This window comes from Belonocnema kinseyi, chromosome 6 (genome assembly GCF_010883055.1).
Source record: "Belonocnema kinseyi isolate 2016_QV_RU_SX_M_011 chromosome 6, B_treatae_v1, whole genome shotgun sequence".
NCBI classification, from domain to species: Eukaryota; Metazoa; Arthropoda; class Insecta; order Hymenoptera; family Cynipidae; genus Belonocnema; species Belonocnema kinseyi.
Window position 1 is genome coordinate 109988589 of NC_046662.1, and position 22848 is coordinate 110011436.

Genomic DNA, 22848 nt, shown 5'->3' on the forward strand with positions numbered 1-22848 from the left:
AGTAAATTTTATCTTTCAAAAAGATAAAAACGTTTCTTTACGTTTATCTAACGAAAGATAAAATTTCTCTGAAAAAAGATCAAGTTTATCTGACGTAAATATTTTTTTGACATAGGTTATATGTCAGACGGCTGCGTCTATTTTCACAGAAAAAATGTCCTTCATAAATTTAAAAATCCTCGCGGTATTCAATTTTTAATATTCTTACTTTATTTCACTAAGTTTAAACCCAAAAATCACTCACCTACACTTACTGAATACACAGTCCGCACTTTGGTTAGTTTATACCAAATAGTGTTTGTTTACAATTTTTGAAGTCTACATCAAGGTCGATAGACAACTAACGATTTGTTAAATAAAAGTCAGGGACTGAAGTTGGCTGAGTTGGCTGAGTTGGCTTGAATAAGAACACTCAGCCAACTTCAGTCCCTTACTTTTGTTGAACAAAACTTAAGTTTTCTGTCTACCCTGATGTAGATTTCAAAAATTGTAAATAAAACACTATTTGGTATAAACTTACCAAAGTGCGAACTGCGTATTCAGTAAGTGTAGGTGAGTGATGTTTGGGTTTAAAATTCGTGAAATAAAGTAAGAATATTTAAAATTGAATATCGCGAGGATTTTTAAATTTATGAAGGACATTTTTCTGTGAAAATAGACACAGCCGTCTGACATATAACCTATGTCAAACAAATATTTAGGTCAGATAAACTTTATCTTTTTTTCAGATAAATTTTATCTTTCGTTACATAAACATGATGCAACGTTTTTCTCTTTTTGAAAGATAAAATTTATTCCTGGGGTTTACTGTGCATATATATGGAAAAATCTCAGGAACCTTTAACTCTTCAGTTAGAAAATACTATTTTACTGCTTGAAGACAGTAGTAAACATGTTATATATCAATAGAATTTTATGTTTGTTTTTTTCACTTTTAAGGTTTATCATAAATATCAGCAAAGAATCAAGTGCAAATGTGGACACCGAATCCACTTTTTCCGAATTTAATGAGGGTCATTGGACTGCATGAAACGGTAATGGTAATAGCAATGATGACAACTCTAAACATAAAGTATTAGTTGAGAACTCTGCGTAAGGTGATGCAGAAAATAATAATCACAATATTAAAAAGTTAAATTCGGACAGCATTGGTAGCGATTCCGAAGAAAATAAAACAAAAAAAATCCAGTCAAAAGTCTCAGACAAGATATGCAAAAAAGTCGTCAAATAAAGCCTAGAGACAAAAATTTAGTCTAACATGGTTAACCGAATTTAGATGGGCAGCGGAACGTAATGGCTCAACAGTGTGCACTGTCTGCAATGACTCAAAAATATTTGGAGGGGCATTTCATCTACGACACTATGCCAATACTTCTAGTCATATTGCAAACCTTGACAAGGTTTCGAATACCATGACAATTAAGAAATTTATGCAACAGAAGACATTGAAAGATAAAGTCACTGACGCTGAAGTCAAGGTTACTTGCTTTATCTGCGAGCATAATTTTTTTTCGTTTGGCTGTTAGTTTTTTACACGTCTGTAAAAGAAACCTTTAAAGAATCTAAAATCGGCAGAACTGAGTACACGAATATAGCTATCACTAAACTCTCTATCTATATCTATGTAAAAAAAGTTGATGAAGCAACTAATAAATAATAAATTTGCATAATAATAATCATTAATGAAACGACAGACGTATCAACCAAAAAAGTTTAGTTGCCTTCGTAAAATTGTTGAGAAACAAGGGTGTCCAAGAAAGGTGTCTAGATTTTTTCTGGATTTGATTGAAGTTATTGAAGTTATTATTTAAATTATTCCAAAAATATTTTTTTAAAGGTTTTTTATCAGTCTCAGGATGTTAATTTGGACTTTATGTGGATTGAGAAGGTTCAAATTTTTCTTCGCACTTTATCTTGTTTTGCATTCTAGTTTCCATAAAAAACTTCAACACTGTATTTTTCTTTTTATGCGTGAGGTGCGTGTCATGTGCATTCAAAACTGTAAACTAAGTTATATCAAATGTACACAACATTGAATCAATTGAATTTTTCAGTTAATTAATTTGGTACCAGTTCTCGATTGTAGAATCAAGTTGCCTCAACGTGTGCCATTCTATGTTCCTTTTTATTATAATGAGATTGTTGAATTTTAAATTTTCAGCAGCTCATTATTTTATGATTGTTTGAATCTTAGTTCTGATGAAATTCTCTAATTTTGTTATTCTTAAGCATAATGTACGTATTATTTATATTATTAATAACAAACTAACTTATATTAAATATGAACAAAACATTATGGATGATGTTTTTTAAATTAATTATTCTATTACAGATTTTTTGAGTATGGAGAAAAGTTGATCCAACGTCTTTCGTTCTATGTTGTTTTTCATTTGCAACGATATCACTGAATTTTAAAGTAAGTATTAAACTCTGTAACAATTACGAAAAAGAGAAGTAATCTTAATTTAAGTCTGAATTAACATTATTGAGTTACACAAAATATTGTTCTTTTTTCAGGTTCATTATTGGCGGGATATCAGTTTTGACTCATAGAGGCTGAAAATTACTAAAAAATTATTATGTTTTGTATTTTATTAATTTTTTTAATTTAATCAATTATTGGTTGTTCTTAAAGTATTATTTATAAAAAAATACTTCCTAATCAATATTAAAAAGAGTGTTATTGAGTTTCCAAAAATTATAGGTACTTCTAAACGTTTTGAATTTCATGCCAAAATACATGTCCAGTACTACTGGCGCCAACTTTGTTACAATTTCAGTACGCAATATGCCTTCATATCTGTACTATTGGCTATTCCCAAACGGCGACACTCGTCGGATGGTTGGACGCCGTCGACAAAGCCTGTGTGTGCAACAACAGAGTTTTTTTCGTATTGGAACTATTTCTGTAAAAAAAGAAAAGATTAAAATTTCCAATTTGCATTTAGTGAAATGTAGAGAGAGAGAGAGAGAGAGAGAGAGAGAGAGAGAGAGAGAGATGAATAAAGGACAGGGTTTTTCTTTTAAGGTTTTTATTGAAAGTGGAGCGGTTCTTTTTTTCTGTTGGAGTTCTATCGTTTATATATTGGGAATCTTCTAGGAAATTTAGATGGGGAACGAGGATCCCCGTGAAGTTGCAACCTCATTATTGAAAATTTAATATTTTTTTTAGAGTTCTGGGTGCTTCTTCAATAGTTCTGGAGTTCTTTATATGTTTTAGCAATAGTTCTGATAACTGAAGCATTGAAAAAAGTCTATTCGAAAAGGGGAGCTAACTTCACGCCCCCCCCCCCTACTTTTGCAAAAGTGCACTTTTTTGGAGTTCTGGGTAGATTATATATAGTTCTAGAGTTCCTGATCATTTTTAAAAATAGTTCCAGCTAATATCACCAAAAAACCGGGTTTGAAAAAATAGCTAGCCCCTCGATTTTTGAAAAATTGACTATTTCTTGCAAAATTTCCCTTTAAAATTCCATATCCATCAACAGGGGTCTTACAAAAAAGTCCCATAAAAGTTTTCGATGAAGTAAGAATTTAAAGAACTGTAGCACTTTTAAGAAAATTAAACATTCTGGAATTCTGCAATGTTGGGAGTTCTAAGAGTTCTGATCAGAGTTCTGGACTTTCTTATTGGAGCTCTATAAAACAGTGTTGTGAAACTCTTCCTTCAAGTCAAAATTCAAAGAACTATGGTACTTTAAAGAAAAACCAAAAATTTACAAATTCAATAATGTTGAGAGTTCTAAGCGTTCTGAAGGGAGTCCTGGACTTCTACTTGAGAACTCTACAAAAAAAGTGTTATAACAAATTTCCGATGAAGTCAAAATTCGAGGAACTATGGAACGTTTGGAAAACACAAAACCCTTCGAGGAAAACACAACATTTAGAACTTTAACGGATTTGAGATTTCTAAGAGTTCTGATTAGAGATCTGGACTTCATTATGAAAACTCTGCAAGAAAGTATTTTACAAATTTCTAATAAAGTCAAAATTCAAAGAACTTCGGCACTTTAAGAAAATCCGAAATTTAAAAAATCCCGAAATATTAAGAGTTCCAGGAGTTCTGATCGGAGTTCTGGAACATTTTATGGTGTTTGTCCAAATTTGGTAGTTAGATTCTTGATTTTGTTTTCAGGAATTATTCACATTATTAATGACACCTCTTAAAGAAAGATTCATACAACTTTACGATCAAGTAAAAATTCGAGGAAGTATAGCACTTTTAAGAAAATCCAAAAATTTCGCATTCCAAAATGTTTAGAGTTCTAATAGTTCTGATCGGAGTTCTGGAATTATTAATGACAGTTCTACAAAAAAGTGTTAAAACACTTTCCTATCATAACAAAATTCGAAGAACTGCGACATTTTTAAGAAAATCCAAATCAAAGGAGAACTCCATAATGCTAGCTAGCTAGTTTCAAAACATAAACTAAACTCTGCGACAACTTATTCTAGTTTTCATCTTTTTATTCCAAGTCACATATCGTTGGAATCATAAAAAAACGTAAATTCCAAATATAATATTTTACAACATATTTTATATTTATTTTACATTTTATAATACAATATTTTTGATTGTAAAATGTAAAAAATTTTGTGTGTTCGAATTTTATTCTTTTGGTCACAGCGTTCAGGCTCAGGTAGCGACCTGAGGGGAAGTCGAGCAGATAGACTTAGCCGAACAGGTAGATGGCAATCAAATAAAGATTGCATGATTTGACTCACCTTTATCATTAAAAAAAAAACAGTGAGTCCTCAAGATTCATAAATTTTCCATCTCTTGTTATCCTTAATCTGAGGAAAACGCACGCGCCATAACATAATCATTATTTACAGCCTTCTTTATGTAAAAGTATCCAGTAGATATCTGCAGATATCTTAAGTCACCAACGGTCTATTTCTGAAAATTAAAATTTCGTTTAAGGGCATGTGATACTTAGAAAATTGTCCATTTTACCAGTTTTAGGATCCCTCGGCCTTTTTTCTAGAATAATAAATATTTTGTCTTAAAAATTTGGGAAATGATAGCGCAGATGCTAACGGACGTCCCCACACACGTTTTTGTAGGTTAATTAAAAAAAGTTTTAAGTTAGCAAAATGTGATTAATTTGCATAGCGCTTAGGAATTAGTATCGATTTTTTCAGTGTTAGATTCCCCCGGCTTTTTCCCTAGGATAATAAATATTTTGTCGTCACAATCTGGGAAATGATAGCGAACATGCTAACGGACGTCCCCGCACACTTTTTTTGTGTTTATTTTTCAAAAAAATTTTGATTTTGCTAACAACGTGTGTATATTTCAAGGTTATGTGTGTTACAATTCTCCTGAGAGTTACTTCCAAACTAAACAATATTTTTGGCCGAAAACTTTGGACTTACAAATGAACATAGTAACTAATCTCCCAGAACTAACCTTGTTTGTAGGCAATTAAAAAAGTTTATTTCATAAATAATTTTCAAATAATCGGAAAGGCAGAGATGAAAAACGACGTAACCTCAAAATAATGCATAAAATTCTTATTTAGCACAATAATTTTTTTTTGTTATTATCCCTCAAAAAAGAGTCCCGGGACGTCCGTTATAATATTTTATAGGTTCTCCGAATTCAATTTTTAAAAATTTTTCCACAAAAATGAAAATTAAAAAAAATTGATTTTCGTTTGATTTGGGTATTAGATAATTAGGATTTCAGGAAATTCAAATAATTTTGAACTTATTTTTAACATATTACAACAACGTAATGACAAAAATTGTGAAAAATTGGAATATTCTTCGTGGTAACAAGAATATTTTGTTAGAATATATGAAACATGTATTCATGAAATTTGTATGCAAGGTCCTCAATTTATATATATTTATTAAAACTTTTTTCTGATTTTTCTGATTTTTCTGACTTTTTCAAATCCATAGAATTACTGATGAGGAATCGCGAACTTAAATTAAATTTTAATTTTAAAAATTTAAAGAAACATTTTTTTGTAACTAAACTAAGATGACATTAATAAATTATGCTGTGGTAATTTTATTGATATTAAAAATTTCATTTAATAAATTAACGGAAATATTTAGAAATTTGTTTATGAATATAGATTCAATAATACGTCTTTGATAAGTATTTTTTTCAGTAGCTAATATTTTAATATTGCTGAATTCGAAATCGAAATAGTGATTAGAATTCCAAGAGTGTTGTGACAAACTTGTATTTAAGTTCCCAATTATACAGTACTGTTTTAAATTTCATGCACACGCTCAGCGATAATGTCATTAATCAAAAGAAGAGGATCGTTGTTAGATGCTAATGTGATTTGTAGTTGATTTAAATTTTCTTTTCTATATTCCACGTCACTCAACTTGACACATCTATCAACTAAACCTTTGATTAAACCGATTTTATGACAAAATAAATTATGTGAATTGTAATTGAGATATCTCCCAGACCAAGACAGTTTTTTGTACCAGTTAGTTAGTAAAAGAACCATTTGAAGCTTTAATTATTTGTAGTGTTGCATAACGATACGAGATGATCGGTTGTCTTGCTCATTTCAGTCGCTCGAGAAGTATTCTCAAAAACTGAGAATATAATTATCTCTTTTGTTTTTATCGTTTCACCTTATCTCGTTCTATCTCGTTCCTCGCCCGGGGTATCAACGAAAACGTCAGTGACGAAAATATATTTAATATTGTGAAATAGAATCAATAGTCCAAAAAAATTTCTTATCCTGAAAATTTCCAGAACAATTTTGAGAATGTGAATCGCAAGATATCATTGTCGAATATAGATTCAGTTGGCAATGTTGAGGAAGCACCAAGAAATTTGAAGTATTTTTCTTTGATAAGAATTAAATGTATTTTCTTAAATTCTAAAATTTTAACATTAAAACTTAAATTTAAAATTTTAAATCGCTATACAATTATATAAATTGCTCAAAAATAAACAATTCAATATTCGAATATTGTAATGAATCAATTCATCAAGAGAAATCACAGCGGCATATGAGTAAACGAAGGAAAAAGAATCGAAAATCTTTGGATACATTTTTTGAATTTTTCTACGTAGAAAAATTAAAAATGGCACGATGTAAAATATGTCATATAGAAAAACAGAAAGAAGTTTCACTTAAATTCTAGGTTAATTTAAAGAATAACACTTTTTTTAGCGAACTTTAATTTTAGAACAATAAGATCGCTTTCATCTTCGAAACAGACTCTTTTCAACTTTCACTTTTGTTTTGTTCTTTAAAATTGTTATTGCAAAGTATTTATACATTATAATTTGACAATATAGATTAAAACACACTCATGTTCCAAGTAAATAATAGAATATCCTTTCGGAGTTGATACTTATAAAATCATATTAAATTTATTTAACCCATTTAGTTATTTCAACTTAAAATAAATTGCACCCATATCTTTAATATTTTATTTAATAATAATTTGATATTCAGATACATATTTTAAAATTTGTCATTTAGCGTTTTTTATAATTAAAAAAGAGACAGTTAAAATAATTTTGAAACTTTAAAAATATTTCCCTCGAGATTTCTGGATTGGTCAGGCATGGAAAATTATAATACTTTTTACCAATTTGGAAAATTTTTAAATTTAAATTTTTTAATCTATAACAAATTTTTCCACAAACTTAAAATTTTGATTCAAAAAAATGTTTTGGAAATGTGAAATTGGTGTTGGTAGGATAGGGTAACCCGAGAAACCCCTTACTCCACTGAAATAGCTTGAACGCTTTGGAATCATAAGACGGCACATACTAAAATCTTTAGGTCACAGTATTTTCTCTAAACGTTAATTAGAAGCTACTAGTGTAAGTATTTCCATATGCTTACCAAATTAATTACACAGCCACACAAAAAAAAAGTGTGCGGATCTGGTAACAAGACACACGTATTCCTATGGATTTTGGGGCGCTGAATTCAAATTAGGTATCAAAAATCACCAATCACGTCATGGTTGAGCCATAACCTCAAAAAGTGACGAAAAATTATGCACTGAGGCAAATAAATTTCAAAACAATGCCAGTGATGCAAATTTTCACTTCAAAAACATGTCGACAACTGTGAAGGATCAATCCTTGCCTGATATCAACTTATTTAACATAACTTTACCCACCAGAACCTGACCTCACCTAAACTGAATTAACAGAAATTTATTGAACTACACGTAAAGCTCTGGAATCATATTTTCCCAGTAGCAAATGTGTGCTACATCGAATGGGTCAACTCGGTTCTAACCTAGAAATAAATCTAACCTAGCCTAACCTAACCTCACGAAACACAATTAAACTGATTGTGTTGTCCCGTTGTGTTTGCGGTACTGTTTCATTCAGCTTCGGCTTAACCTACATAGAGGTTTAACCTATCCTAACCTAACAAAACCTGAACTAACCTAACCGATTACGCTGGAAACCCTGTTCTTGCGTACCTTGATATTTTGACATTAATAGCAGTAAATGTCTGGAGTTTCGTAACCGCTTGTTGCTAGCATTATTCACCTGTGTCTGCTACCAAATCCGCACACTTTTTTTGTGTGGCTGTGTTATTAGAGAAGTACGGTGAATGAGTTACTTTTTACTAATTCGCAGCCAAATTGGCACTTTTTAATTATTAAACGAATTTGCACCATCTGTATGAGTTACTTTTTTCTAATTCAGATGCAAAGAGGAAGGCAAAACTTTTAGGATAATACTAATTTTTTTATATTCAAAGCTAAATTGCGGGTTGGCAGATAGAATGCGGGTTAAGGGGGCAGTCTGCCATCTTCAATGACTTTTTTCACACATTCTTTTCTCATTGTTAAATTAATTTATTAATATCAAACTTTTAGTAGTTATAAAGAGGTTTGAAGTTAATACAGAAATTAAAAAAAATGTAAATATCGCTGGTACGGCAGACTGAAGTTAATCCCTGCTTGAAACTGGCTGACACGATATCTCGACTTCGGGGACAGATTAACTTCAATCTGCCGTACCAGCGATATTTACATAAAAAACGGTTTATTATCTTGAAACCTCTTCTTTTAACTACTAAAAGTTTGATATTAATAAAATAATTTTACTATGTGAAAAGAATGTGTGAAAAAAGTAATTGAAGATGGCAGACTGCCCTCTTAATGGGTAGTTTTTTTATATTTGTTTAAGATCAAGCCCCGAACCCGCCAGTCTAATCTAGTCTGCAGTAATCAGGTTTTCTTGGTTTTGCACATCCCTAAAGATTAAAAAAAAATTTTACCAACGAAAAAATTAACGGCTTCTCCATTTAAAGTTTTACATTCTCCAATTTGTATTCCATAAACCTTTCTTCAAGAACAATTCAATAAGAAGACAGTAGACTGACACCCTTGACAGCTGGACTTCAATTAGAAGTCGGTCTTATTATGGCATAACCATGCATTCTATTGATGATGATGGGGTTTTGAAGTCCCTTCTTATTGACTTCTGCCCTTCGAACGGTAAGCATACAGGCAGAGACATCGCTTCAGCTTTTTACATAATTGTGACAAATTATTGTTTGGAAGAAAAGGTTCAAGGCATCACTGTAGACAACGCTTATGCAAATACAACGTTCATGAGAGAATTGTCTTTTATGATGACTTTCGACTTTGAAAATAAGCATTTCCGATGTTATACCCATATTCTGAACCTGTCAGCACAGGATATGCTGAAAGAACTGAAGCTTGAAGAATGTAGTATTGCAGAAGAAGACAAAAATCTCGGAAGTATGGAAATTGGTGAAAACTTCGAAGAAAGCGTCAGCGATGATACAAACATTGAAGAGATAGAAACAGCCGGTGATATCGAAGAACTCTGGTTTTGAAATGATTCAGGTGGCGCTTCAAATGAAAAACCCATTAATTTTGTTATGTCAAAATGCCAAAAGTTTGAATCATTTGCTTCTCACTGGGCAAGAATGGTTGATTCTTGAAGAGATCTGCAAGATTTTACGGCATTTCCAAGTTCTCTCCAAGCTTTTCAGTGGTAACAAGTATATTACTCTACCTTACGTCGGGCTTGGATTCAACATGTTGCTCGATAAATTGGATGAAGAATTGAAAGATTGAAGGGAAAACAAGTCAAAAAACCCGGTAAATGAACAGATCATAGCCGATGTCGAGGCATCTAGAGACGAACTCTTCAAGCACTATGATAAAAGTGACTGGATATATTGTGCCGTTGTAATTCTGGATCCAAGGCACGAAATTGAGAGGTTTGAAAATACCACTTGGAGAAGAGAAATAGCAACTCCCTCTGTGACAATTTTTTCAGTAGATTCGTAAACTAAATCAATTTAAAGTTTTACTGACAATTAAAAGCATTTCAAAAATACCTCGTTTCTGAAATGATTTGTAATATATGTTGTTATGTGTTTTATGAGAAAAAAATCTATTTAAAAATTTTAATTTTCTGAATAGGCTCAAATGGACCACGAAAGCACCATCCAAAACATTGCCAAATGTGGGAGAGTCGATGTTTTAAATGTCAACTCCTTTTTTGACGATGATGAACCTCAAACATCTGTGGTATCTGTAGCGACTAACAGAAACCAATGGAGACATGAAATCGACATGTATTTACTACAAAAAAGGGCGACCAGGGATATGGAGATTTTGGAATGGTGGAAACGAAACGAAAGTTTATATTCAAATCTGACTCGAGTGGCTCGTGATTTGCTATTAATCCAAGTTACATCTGTCGCAGTAGAACGAGCTTTCTCTCGAAGTTCGCTGATTACCAGAAAGCACCGCAACAACCTGAGCGATGAATCGGCTAGGTGTTTAATGTGCCTCAACTCATGGGTTACGTCCTCTCTAGCACCAAAAATACAGTCGGAACTCGAAAAAAAATCATTTTAAAACTACATAAATGATTTAGCCTATAGGGAATATCACTTTTTCGAATTTATTTATGTATAATTTATGTTAGTTTATTCTTAAATTCAAAACTAGTTGGTTAAACATTATATGTGTTTCTTTGTGTATCAGAAAGTTTAGATGAGGTGCCATTATACCATATACGTGCCCAAATATAAAAGTTGTTATTCAAAGAATGCCTTTTCAAAAAATTTCTTTTGAATAATATTTTCGAATAAATGATATTATTTTATAAATAAAATTTCCCTTTAAATCTTTTGAAATATCCCACAATATTTTTAATTCCCAGTAAAATTCCTTGAAATGTTCGTAAATTCTGTAAGTCCATTGAAAATTCCTTATAATCTTCTAAGATGTCATAAAACCTTATAGCAACCACAAAATCCTTCTAAGTCAATCTAAATTCTTGAACATGGTATAAATTTAAAAAAAAATACCTGACAATTATTAAAATCATTAGAAATTCCTTAAATTTCTTTAAATCTCTTGAAAATTCTTTGTAGCCCTTTAAAATATCCTAAAATAGAGCCTAAGATCTCTTTAAATCTCTTTAAAAATCTCTAAAATTTCTTAAAATTTCCGTCAAAAAGATTTATTTTTTATATACATTAAAACTATTTTAAAATGAATAATACCAATATATCTCAAAGAAAAAATCCTTTTAAATCCAATTCTTCCATACGGAATGTTTTTTAATATTCTTGTAATGTTATTATTCTTTTGAAACGAGTTTTCAAATATGCTGATTAATAAATTATTAATCATTATTATAATAAATGTCATTAGAAATGAAGTGTAAATAAGGCCTTTTTGGCCCCGGAAATCCAGAATTAGAAAATATTTTCCTTTATGCATCAGATATGAGTCGTAACCACAAAGATCATAGAAAACAAATAATGAATTCTACAATTTAATAAAAATACAATTTCACTCTAAATACTATTTTTTTATGCCTCCTGTATCTACTTCAATATTTCATAATAATAGTTATGACATATTTTTTTTTACGAGTGTTAATTCTGACACGGGCAAGGATTTGATCGAAATATACGATCTTTCGAGAAGCTCGCTTATATAAGACGAGATGAGATGAGACTTCATAAAAAAAGACGAGAGCTTTTCTCGTTGTTTCTCATTTTTCGTAATTCCCGCTCAAATGAAACACTATTTATTTGTAAATCAAGGTAGTTTATAACATTATTTATTTCAATTTCATAAGTGAATTTGATGCTCTCCTCTATACTGTTAAACACGTTCACAAGAAGCTTAATTTTATCGGAAGGAACAATTGCTATGCTATCGTCGACATATCTTTTATACGCGATGTAGTCAGAAACTACCGGAGATAAGGGCGAACCCATGGGATAACCTGATATCTGTTTATAGAATTTGTTATTTAATTTTTGTAAAAGCAGATAAGGGAGATCAAACCATTGCAGCTAACAGAGATGACTATAATAAAACTGTTGAAAATATTAAGAATAATATTCTATTTAAAAATATCAAAACAAGTATGGTTTTAATATTAGAAAATAAGTGTAGTGACATAATCATTACATGAGAGAAAAAAGATGAATTAATGATCAATGCTCATATCGGTTAAAAACTCAAAATAGTGTTGTGGCAACAACTTATGCTCTTCCAAAGGTACATAAGTCTGAATTAAATTGGAGATTAACTATTTCTACAGTTGGATCTCCTACTTAAAATTTATCCAAATACATTTCTAATATTTTCAAACCAGTTTCACAAAACATTATTTCTATTTTAAAAAATAGTTGGGAAATTGAAGATATTCTAAAAAATATTATTGTACCTAAAACTCACTCAATAGATTCCTTAGATGTTCTGTCGGTGTTTGATATCATTCCGCTTGATCTTGCTTTAGATTGTATCAAAAAAAAGCTTATCTTAAATCATAATTTAACAAAAATAACTAAGAATGAACTATGAATAGCCACTAGAAATGTTTTCAATAGCACTGTTTTCTCTTTCAATAACAAATTCTATAAACAGATATCAGGTTGTCTCATGAGTTCCCCCTTATCTCCGGAAGTTTCTGATTCAGCATTACAAGATGTTGAAAAAAGGGCTTTCAATTTATTAGATTACACCCATTTTGTATAAAATATATGTCGACGATATCATAGCAATTGTTCCTTCCGATAAAATTGACCTTGTAAACGCGTTTAACAGTATAGAGCATAAAATTCACTCATGAAATTGAAATAAACAATGATATCAACTATCTTGATTCACAAATAATTAAAGCTTCAAATGGTTCTTTACTAACTAACTAGTACAAAAAGCCGTCTTGGTCTGGAAGATATCTCAATTATAATTCACATAAATTATTTTGTCAAAAAATCAGATTAATCAAAGGTTTAGTTGATAGATGTGTCAAATTGAGTGACGTATAATATAGAAAAGAAAATTTAAATCAACTAAAAACGACATTAGTATCTAACAACTATCCTTTTCCTTTGATTAATGACATTATCGTTGAGCGTGTGCATACAATTTATGACAATAATAAAAATAAAAATAAATGGATTGATACTTACAATAAAGTTGATTTAAAAGTTACGTTACCGTATATACAAGGCCTCTCTGAACGTTTACGAAGTTCATTAAAAAAATTTAAGATAAATATTTATTTCAAAAGTACTAATAGTTTAGATAACTATTTATTAAAAAAAAAAGATAGTGATAGCATTGAAAATTTTTCTGGTGCTATTTATATGATAAAATGCAAATGTTGTAATAAAGTTTGGATAGGTGAACCTGGGAGAAGATTAAAAACTAGAATTGCCCAATATAAAAGAAACTTCACAATTGGGAATATAAATACAGGTTTATCACAACACTCTTGGAATTCTAATCACTATTTCGATTTCGAATTCAGCAATATTAAAATATTAGCTACTGAAAAAAATACTTATCAAAGACGTATTATTGAATCTATATTCATAAACAAATTTCTAAATATTTCCGTTAATTTATTAAATGAAATTTTTAATATTAATAAAATTTACAAAAGCATAACTAATTAATGTCATCTTAGTTTAGTTACAAAAAAATGTTTCTTTAAATTTTTAAATTTTAAATTTAATTTAAGTTCGCACTTCCTCATCAGTAATTCTATGGAAACTTGAATAATCTTTGTATTTCACTTTATATACTGCCTTTATCTTCATCAACGATCTACCGCCTCATTTATCTCCTAGTCATATATGCGTCGTTGTTCCAAAACACTTAGAATGGTTGCAAAATCGTTAATAATTTAGTTTTTACACTGAAAAAGTCTCTTTAATTTTATGAGGCTTTCTTCTTTTACTCATCCTCAATAATTGTTTGGAGTCTTACTTTTTTTAAACTTATAACAACGTATAAATTATTTTAGTATTGTCTCTACTTTGCGGCTGTTTATTCTACTAGCTCCTACGTAGCAACTCCTAAAGATATTTTCATTCTATTTTGCTTCTGTATACGCTTCAGCCCTTACATTGAAGGTCTTGCCTCTATATTCTTGAGTTTTACTTATGTCTCATTTAAAGCTCCATATTTTCCGTAGAATTTTTAAATTCTCTTTTAACGCTCTTAAATTTTAACGCAGAAAATATGTGGCCTCGTTGCCTCGACGCCTGCGCCCTCGTGACACATACTTTGTAGTTTTCTCTAAAATTCCATCACCACAGTTTGTGAAAGCAACGGTTTGATTCGTTTTAAATGATAAATTTTTAAGTGATACCATCGAAATGGCCTTAAGAGGAAAGAAGTTTGCCCTAATCTGGTGGCTGCAAGAAAAAGGAAAGTTTGTGCCACAAAAAATAACTCCAAATTAGTTACCACAGATTCTGAAGAAATAGACTTTCCTTTTACATATTCGAAAATATTCTGAGATATTCCTCTATTTACCTTTGCGAACAACAAGTTTTTAAAGATTCCAAATTATTTAAAATGATTTTTAATAATGCTAAGAAAATTTAAAATCGTTTATTTTGTATTGTGTAATTTCAAAATATGTTCAAGTGCTTAAAAGGATTTTCATGAATTTCAAAATAATTTACCAAGATTTAAAAATGATTTTAAATTTCAAAAACTTAAAGTTCATAAATGAATTTCAAAAGATTTCAATTAATTTTAAAGAATTTTAAAAGATTTTAGAAGAATTCTAAAAAGTAAAAGAATTTTCCAGAGATTTTAAAGTCTTTAAAATACTTTTTATGAGTTTTAGAGATTTTTATTGATTTTAAGGGATTATGTGGTATTTCAATCTATTTAGTAATGTTTAAAAAGTCTGTAAAGGAATTCAAAATATTACGAAGCATTTTAAATGATTTTCAAACAATTTAAAAGAGTTTAAGGATCTTCATTTAATTTAAAAATATTTGTATGTATCTAAAAAGATTATCTGGAGTTTCAAGGGATTTAACGGGAGTTATTTGATTAAAAATTTTTTTAAGTGTATAATCAAATTTCAAAAGATTTCGAATTATTTAAAAGAGTTCAAGATATTTTTAAAGAATGTAAGGGATTTTAAGTAATTTGAAGAATTTTTTTATGAATTTCAGTAGAATTTAAGTCAGTCAATATTTTGAAATATTTTTGTATTTTAATTTTACAAAGTGGGTCACAAAAATTTGCAGACGGTTATGCACAGCTGTAGGTTATCTTTTAGATTTTTTGTTCATACTTCAAGCTGTAGGCTAGCCGAGAGGCTTCAGGTGTTAGGACTGCGAAACTGATAGGGTTCGAACCCCCGCGGCAAAAAAAAACTTGCATAGCGTGCGATTATAAATAGGGTAGTGATTGTGTAATAGTAAATAATTGTGTTCTTAAAGATATGAACAAATATTAGAGTATAATAGTAATCATATAATAATACAAAAGATTAATTTTTTTGTGGCGAACAATCCGTTATAATTTTATAGAACTGTTCTCTATAGTTTTGGGACCAGACGATTTTAACTTTTATTAAACTACTTAGCGTATCCTTTACTACAGGATTAGCTCTATTAAATTTAATGGATATTTTTTTCCGTGTGCAAAATAACTTGAAACATTACACAAATGTTCTTCTTGCTCTACTTTTATTAATTTTTTGTTAAATAATTTTATTATGTACAGGAAGGTAGAGCGTGGAGCGTTAAATTAGAAACAAAAACTAAGCCTATATTTTGACGCCCCAAATTTGAAAATTTGTGTCTTTACTTTACAACCTTAGCCCCTACAAATATTAGCGTAAATAGTTTCAAATTAGGGCCTATATTTCGACTCGGGTTGACTCCAGAATTTGAATGATTCTCGTTTCGCCTACAAGTCGTTTTAAACTAAGCTATTATTTTTGAAAAAATATTTTTTACGCATAAATAATAACTTTTTTCAACTATTTATAACTATTCATACTTATTTTTTATTAGGTATTAGCTTATTATATTATTATTTAGATACTCTGAAAAAGGCACGCAGTGATGCCGAAACGTCGCCGAAGTTTTAATTTTGCTTTAAAAATAAATGGAGTTGAAATAATAGCTCTAATTTGTTTTTATTTTGCCGTGAACACAAGACAGAGGAAATAATTTTCTACAATTAATTATTTTTGAATATCTACTCAAAATACGTCTAAATTGTCTTAATATAATTGGTGAATCTGCCATATAAAATAGATGTACTTCGACTGTCAGTGCCCCCTGTACATGGTGCTTTTTGGGAACTCTACAAAACAGAGTTATGGGGATTGTATTTAAGAAGTAATGTTTTATTCGTATTGTATAACTTATTGTAAAGAGAATTGTTTAAACTTTGTAATAAAAATTTGTTCATAAGAAAGTAGATTTATTTTCAAACTCAAAAGAACATTTGAAGGTAAGAACTCCTCACGACGAAAACGTGTGCCTGATGAGCCGAAAAAGAGATATTTGGAAATGTTATTTGAATTAGGTATAAAAAATGTATAAAATAGTGGATAATGTATTTTTGAATATTAGAATTTTGTTAAATACGGGCATTGGGTAATTCTTAATTTCCTCAGAAAATGCTACATACTGTCGTCGATCTTAGTCAGTGTGAGTCCTTTGTACCTAATGTTACGTCCTATGAGATGTAACTTACCTTGTATTTTATTTTATTCAAAGTGGTTCCTCGTTTTAGCATCTAGTTTTAAATAAACTAGAAAACTAGGATGAGGATAACTACCAGATATAATAAATCAATCAAATATATTAGAATATATAAAAAAATATATATGTATTTAAGTATAAAGAGAATTTAAATATAAAGATCAGATCGGACAATAGTTTCCCCATAAACCTCCGGATTGCTTCAAATATGGGATTCTTTAGTTTACTTACAGGGTTCCCTTTTGGAGAGAGTAGACAATTTGCCCTCTCGTTCCTTGAACCTAAAGTAGCTCGTCCTTCTGTTGGCACCCTGTATGGGTACCCGCAGGTCGTGGATGGTGGTGAATATGGCCCTGCAGGCTGAGATGGTAAGGTCAACGTATCTGGGCTGCGTTGTCCTTTTGTGGCAGGTGTTCTGACTCGGGCTTCCACACAGAAGCTATTCTTCGTAGATTTGAGATTTATATGGTTAACGGGCGAAGACTTTTGGACCGGAGTTTACGGTTTCGAAGATTCTCTACAATCTGGATTGTCTAACTGAGACTGAACTGAGGCTGGAATTAAGACTGAAGCTGGAGCATAATCGACTAAACACGAACAAACTAAACTAAACTAAATCAAAACTGGAACTAAACGGATTTCTGCTTCCGATACATAATGCCTTGTATCCCTTCCAAAGTACCATAGGGGTAACTAATGAGATAGCCAATCAGTGATTAGGAATCTTGATGTGCCCAAATATGGAGTGAAAAAAATGTTTGCGATGCATTTTTGGACCACCCTAGTGTACACCATATTGAAAGAACTTATATTACGAAGTATTTCAAGTATTGAACAAGATTTTAGAATGATTCCAAATGAATTCACAAGGATTTTAAATGTTAGAATGCCTTTACAAATATTAAAAATATATGCAAATATTTATAAATATTTCACATATTAAATATTTCAAAAAGATAAAGAAAATGACACAATAATTTAAAACATTTCACAACGAATGAAATATTAATCATTTGGGCTCATGAATATTATAATAGAAGAATAGTTAACAAGAGAAAGTGTTTGCCTCAAAAATGATTTTCCTGAATCTAACCTCAAAAAGATTTCGAGACCAGAATGATTGATTTATCAATAAGAGTTAAATTTTAACGCTTCATGTTTTAATTCTACAATTTTTAATATTTCGAATGAGAAAGCATTTATAATTATCACGTTTTCAGAATAGTTATAAAATCTAAAGGTTCGACACAATATTATTTGAAATGCTTTAAATTTTAATAATTTTTTCAAAATTTTTACAGCATTTTTAAATATTGTTAATATTAACTAATTACATTATTTAAACTTTTATTGTTACGTACCCTTAACAATTTATTAATTGAGCATTTAAACAAATAATAATATGACTGATGAGCACAAGTTCCCTTATTTTCTATTTTCACTGTCTATCACAAGATTTAAATTTAATCAACAAGGATTATTCGTAACATAACGCCAAGAATTGAAATTAGCTATTGGCAAAGAAAACGTCCACCGCGGGCAAAGGGGCGCTGCTGTATCAAAACAAATATGGCTGTCACGGGGCTTCGGGGTTCCTATGATAAGCAGTGCATTTCATATTTTTATTTGTTTAGTGCTTTGTAAAAGTGATAAAAATGTTGCTACTTTCTTTGAACACATTGTGTAATTATACTGATGCAACACCGTCAACTAGAAATATGATTAAAGGGGAAAGAGCTATAAATTCTGGTTTCATAATTGTATGCGGGACGACTTGCAAAGCTGCTGATAGAATTGATGTAGTTTCATTGTGCTTACGTACTAGCGGATTGGCATCGGAGCCGCACACGATCGCAGGAAAATTGTCGATTAGTCAAAAAAGTAAAATTCACAAGCAAGTATCTATTACTATCATGGATTGCACTTGTAAAGCTGGCACAAGCCACTGCTGCAAGCACATTGTTGCTACACTTTTATATTGCAATAGGTATGTATGTGAAACTAATTTAATTATTACGATCATTATGAGAATATCAACTTGAGTATAACGTACCATAAAAACGTAGTTACAATGAATGATTTTTTAATTTCTAATATATTGTGATATTACTTTCAGGAAAGATTTGAATTCATTAGAGATGTTGTCATCAACAGATACCAAATGCCTGTGGTCAATTTATAAGCAACCTGTGATGGAGTTGTATGAGGCTTTACCTTTAAGGACTTTTTGTTGTGTCAAAGTAGAAAGATTGCCTCCTCTGCCTGTTAAGATATTACTTGAATTACGGCACAATTTTATCAAGTGTGATAGTGAAACTGCTCTTGCCAAGTACAGGTAATTGATTTTTGCAAACTGTTACAAAAAATAATTTTTACCAAATTGTTTTACATATTTTTTTAGCAATCGCAAAAGAAAATCCACTGAAAATGGACATGGAGCAACCACTCCACAAAGAAGAGCTTTGTGTGACAAAAATGATAATAATAAAAACAGCATTAATAGCATAAGGTCAAATTATTTGTCGCAAATTTGTGGTGGAAACCAAGAATCAAATGTTGAGAATGTGATAAGACCGGTCGACGGCAGTAGTATTACTTTATCTAATTTCAAAGATAATTTTCTACCACAAATGATTGGCAACGCAGAAAAATCAGAAACTGTGGCAGAATTGGCTAACATAAATGTACCGATGCAAAACTGTTGCCATAATGTGTTTGACAACTCAATAAAGTGTATTGATGTTCTCAAAACAGCTGAAAGTACGCTCAACAATAAATATGTGTGGAAAAAAGAAAGACAATTAAGGATAACTGGGAGTAGGAACGTATTGTTAATTTGTGGTTTAGTCATGTGTTAATAAATCATGGTTGGGAATGATAATGCAACACTCGTTATTTATGTTAAATTCCAGATGTTACAGCATATTTACGTACTCTCAAAACAACTGGCTTGATAAATCTAGAAGGTATTTCTGGCCTAAAGAAATTTCTACAGATGCTACTCGTCATGGCAATGAGTATGAACCTGTAGCTAGGGAAATGTACCGTAAACAGACCAATCAATGTGTCAGAGAAACTGGTTTGTTTGTATCAAAGACTGAACCATTACTAAGCTTGGACTGATTAAAACTGCGATACTAGATTTGTCGTGATATAAATCTTGTCATTAATGTACTTAATTAATATAATAGTATTTCATAACCAGTACTCAACGAAATGTGATAATCTAATTAAAATAAAGTTGATCAACGAGGTATTTATTAATAGTATAAGTAAAAAATAAACTTATTATGATTACATGAACAAATCATTATCAGAACCACAATTTTGTTTTATTTGTAAAGATTATGTGTCTCTCAAAATACAAATCAAGTTGAATTTAAAAATTGAATTATGTACAATTTTATTCGAGTTTATTGGACCATTTTTTTGCCCATGTAAGAAAATATTCGAACAATTGAATGTTTCATCTGCTTAAAAAAATTTATCATCTGCCAGTATGGGAGTACCTAAGTTTGCTAATCCACAGCAAATAATAAAAATATCGTCAATGTAATTTGCAAAATACCAGTGGAGCTTATGATTTAATATCTCGAAATGTTTGATGCGTTGATTCCTTCTTTCTATATGCACTCTTGCGCAAGCGATATCTTTATTTTTAATTGATTCTGTTTCTGGTAACTGTTTTTGACTTCTCAAAAAATGTGGTCTAATTAGTTTAATTCTTCTCTCCGTACATTCATCGTCTATGAGAAAACCCTTGTCAACCATAATTGCATCTCTCGTACTTTCCAATTGCGGCAACACATTTGTTTGGTTAAAAATTGATTTATCTGATGCCCTCCCTCCAAAAGCCTCACTGACACCTACTATCATTTCACCTGGCGTCACTTCAGTCATGAATTTTACAGTAAGATCACCTTTATAATGAGAGTAAAATTTCAAGCAGCATTTTAAGCACTTGGGCTGCTGAGTTCGAATTTCTGTGCAGTAAAAAACTGAGGTTGTAGCTTGATATTTTTCAAAACACTTGGGCATATTTTTCATAATTTCTTCCTTTGAAACTCTTGTGAGCACCGATTGCAAAATGGTAGCTAATTTTTTGACAGTATCATAGAAAACATTACGTATTGTAACAAGACAGACATGATTGAAAAACACACCCAAAGCAGAAAAAGGTATGTCAAGCTTCAATTTTGCTGTGGTCAATATAATACATTCCCGAGTTGTACATGTATGTTTTCTGTTTTTTGGGTAACATTTGTCCATCGCTTTGATTAATTCATCTAAAAAAGCAAAACTCTTGATGTTGCACATTGTGATTAAATCTTGTTCAGTTTTGATGAAGTCACAGAATGACACAATAAAATCACCACTTTTAACTTGAGTACTCCCATCAGCATATGTTTTTTCCTGACATTTACTGCATGTCGTATGGTGTTCTTCAGTCTTCTGTAAGTTTATAAAATTGTCAACATTGCTGTTCTCGCAATCAACGTCATGATGCTCTGGTTCACTAACATTTTTTAACATGTCCGCTACACTAATACCTACTTCAATGGAATTTCTGAACAATGTTTTGTCAAAGTGACTCACTTCTTCAACTGTCGTACCAGACAAGAATATGCTGGAATCAACCCGATTTGTAATATTATTACACTCAATATTCTGCTTATTTTTGTTCTTTGGTTGTTTCGTTACTACTCTCTATTTATTTGCCACATTTTGTCTGTTATTCTGAAAAAAATATTCTAATTCTAGTTTACAGTGTCACAATACAAGACAAGAAATATAATGTATTCAAAATCTAACCAATCGCTTAATCCTTTTTATATTACTTTTCGTCTTCTCAACACATCTACAAATTAACAATTGATTTTGTATAATTATAATTATAATAATTGGATTTCATAATATAAAAAATTATTGTATGCATTACTAACCAGGAAATACGTAATCATCAATACTGAAATGTAAAGAGCAAACGAGCAAATGTTGATTATTACCTTTAATGTTGAGTCGTTTAAGCCATTCTGAGCGTTTCTCAACTACAATAGTTTTTCCCAGAAGACTTTTTATTGCAATATTGCTGCTACCAGCTTTGGGTACTTTATGAAAACTCAAATTCGTGTTGATATTTTTTTTGGAGTTACAATTGCTGACACAGCAGGCCCTGCCTTTACGATTATGATTGTTTACTTTTCTGTGTTATGAAAATTCCATTTTGTAGCTGCTGGCAAATCTTCATAAACTTTTCATGAATTATCACTTTGCAAAAAATATATCTGGTATTATGACTATCGCGTTAAATAAAGTGCAACATAAACATGTAAACAATGCCACGCGAAGCCTAGCGGCAGCCATGTTGGGTAGTTCACTTGACGAACGTCAGGACTCGCATTACAACTTTAAATTCCCAATACCATTTAAAGTAACAAACTTCTCATCTATCTTCTCTTTTTCTACAGTCCAAAAATATTAAGCGTTATGCAACTGTTTTAGATCAAAAAGGCTTTGTTCAATAGCGCCTTAGTTCAAACGGATACCTACCGATGTAGATGTTTTTGTTGAATCGCTTATTCATGGACACTAAAAGCTTTAGATTGAGTAACGTGTATTTTCACAGTGATCCCAGATCTGAAACGAGATGTGGTCCAATACTCTGACAGGGGTATGTCCGTGTGAATATAGTAGGTGAAGCTGTAAATGACTGAGTTGCGCGCGCAACCCATTTCTCCTCTTTTGAATTTGAAAACTCGAAGGTGCACGATTGCCGGTCGGAGCACTTCGGCGATTCTATTTATATATCTATCTGCTAACTGCTTTGAAATAAATTCAGGAGATT

At 30.8% G+C, this 22848-nt stretch overlaps 2 protein-coding genes across 4 annotated transcripts in view; one reads left to right on the forward strand and one right to left on the reverse strand.

The window, feature by feature from the left end:
* LOC117175057 (dopamine receptor 2-like) overlaps positions 1–22848 on the reverse strand; it is a 336274-nt gene that overhangs the window by 228823 nt on the left and 84603 nt on the right. The window contains exon 1 of one of the 3 annotated variants that reach the window (XM_033364596.1): positions 20572–20613. The exons of the other annotated variants lie outside the window; for them this stretch is intronic. The gene's annotated coding sequence lies outside the window, so the exon portion shown is untranslated. Of the gene's footprint in view, positions 1–20571; positions 20614–22848 lie in introns of those variants that run through there. 3 annotated transcript variants of the gene reach the window in all.
* On the forward strand, positions 19196–20126 carry LOC117175545. The gene is made up of 3 exons (XM_033365254.1): positions 19196–19338; positions 19405–19824; positions 19916–20126. The coding sequence occupies exons 1-3, from the start codon at positions 19196–19198 to the stop codon at positions 20124–20126; spliced, it is 774 nt and encodes a 257-aa protein (XP_033221145.1).

What these genes read in the sequence shown, in the direction of transcription:
- LOC117175545 (XM_033365254.1), top strand. Translation starts at nt 19,196, where the DNA reads ATGGAGTTGTATGAGGCTTTACCTTTAAGGACTTTTTGTTGTGTCAAA. An exon ending in ACTGCTCTTGCCAAGTACAG is followed by an intron (nt 19,339 to 19,404) that starts GTAATTGATTTT and finishes ATATTTTTTTAG; the next exon opens with CAATCGCAAAAGAAAATCCA. An exon ending in TTAAGGATAACTGGGAGTAG is followed by an intron (nt 19,825 to 19,915) that starts GAACGTATTGTT and finishes GTTAAATTCCAG; the next exon opens with ATGTTACAGCATATTTACGT.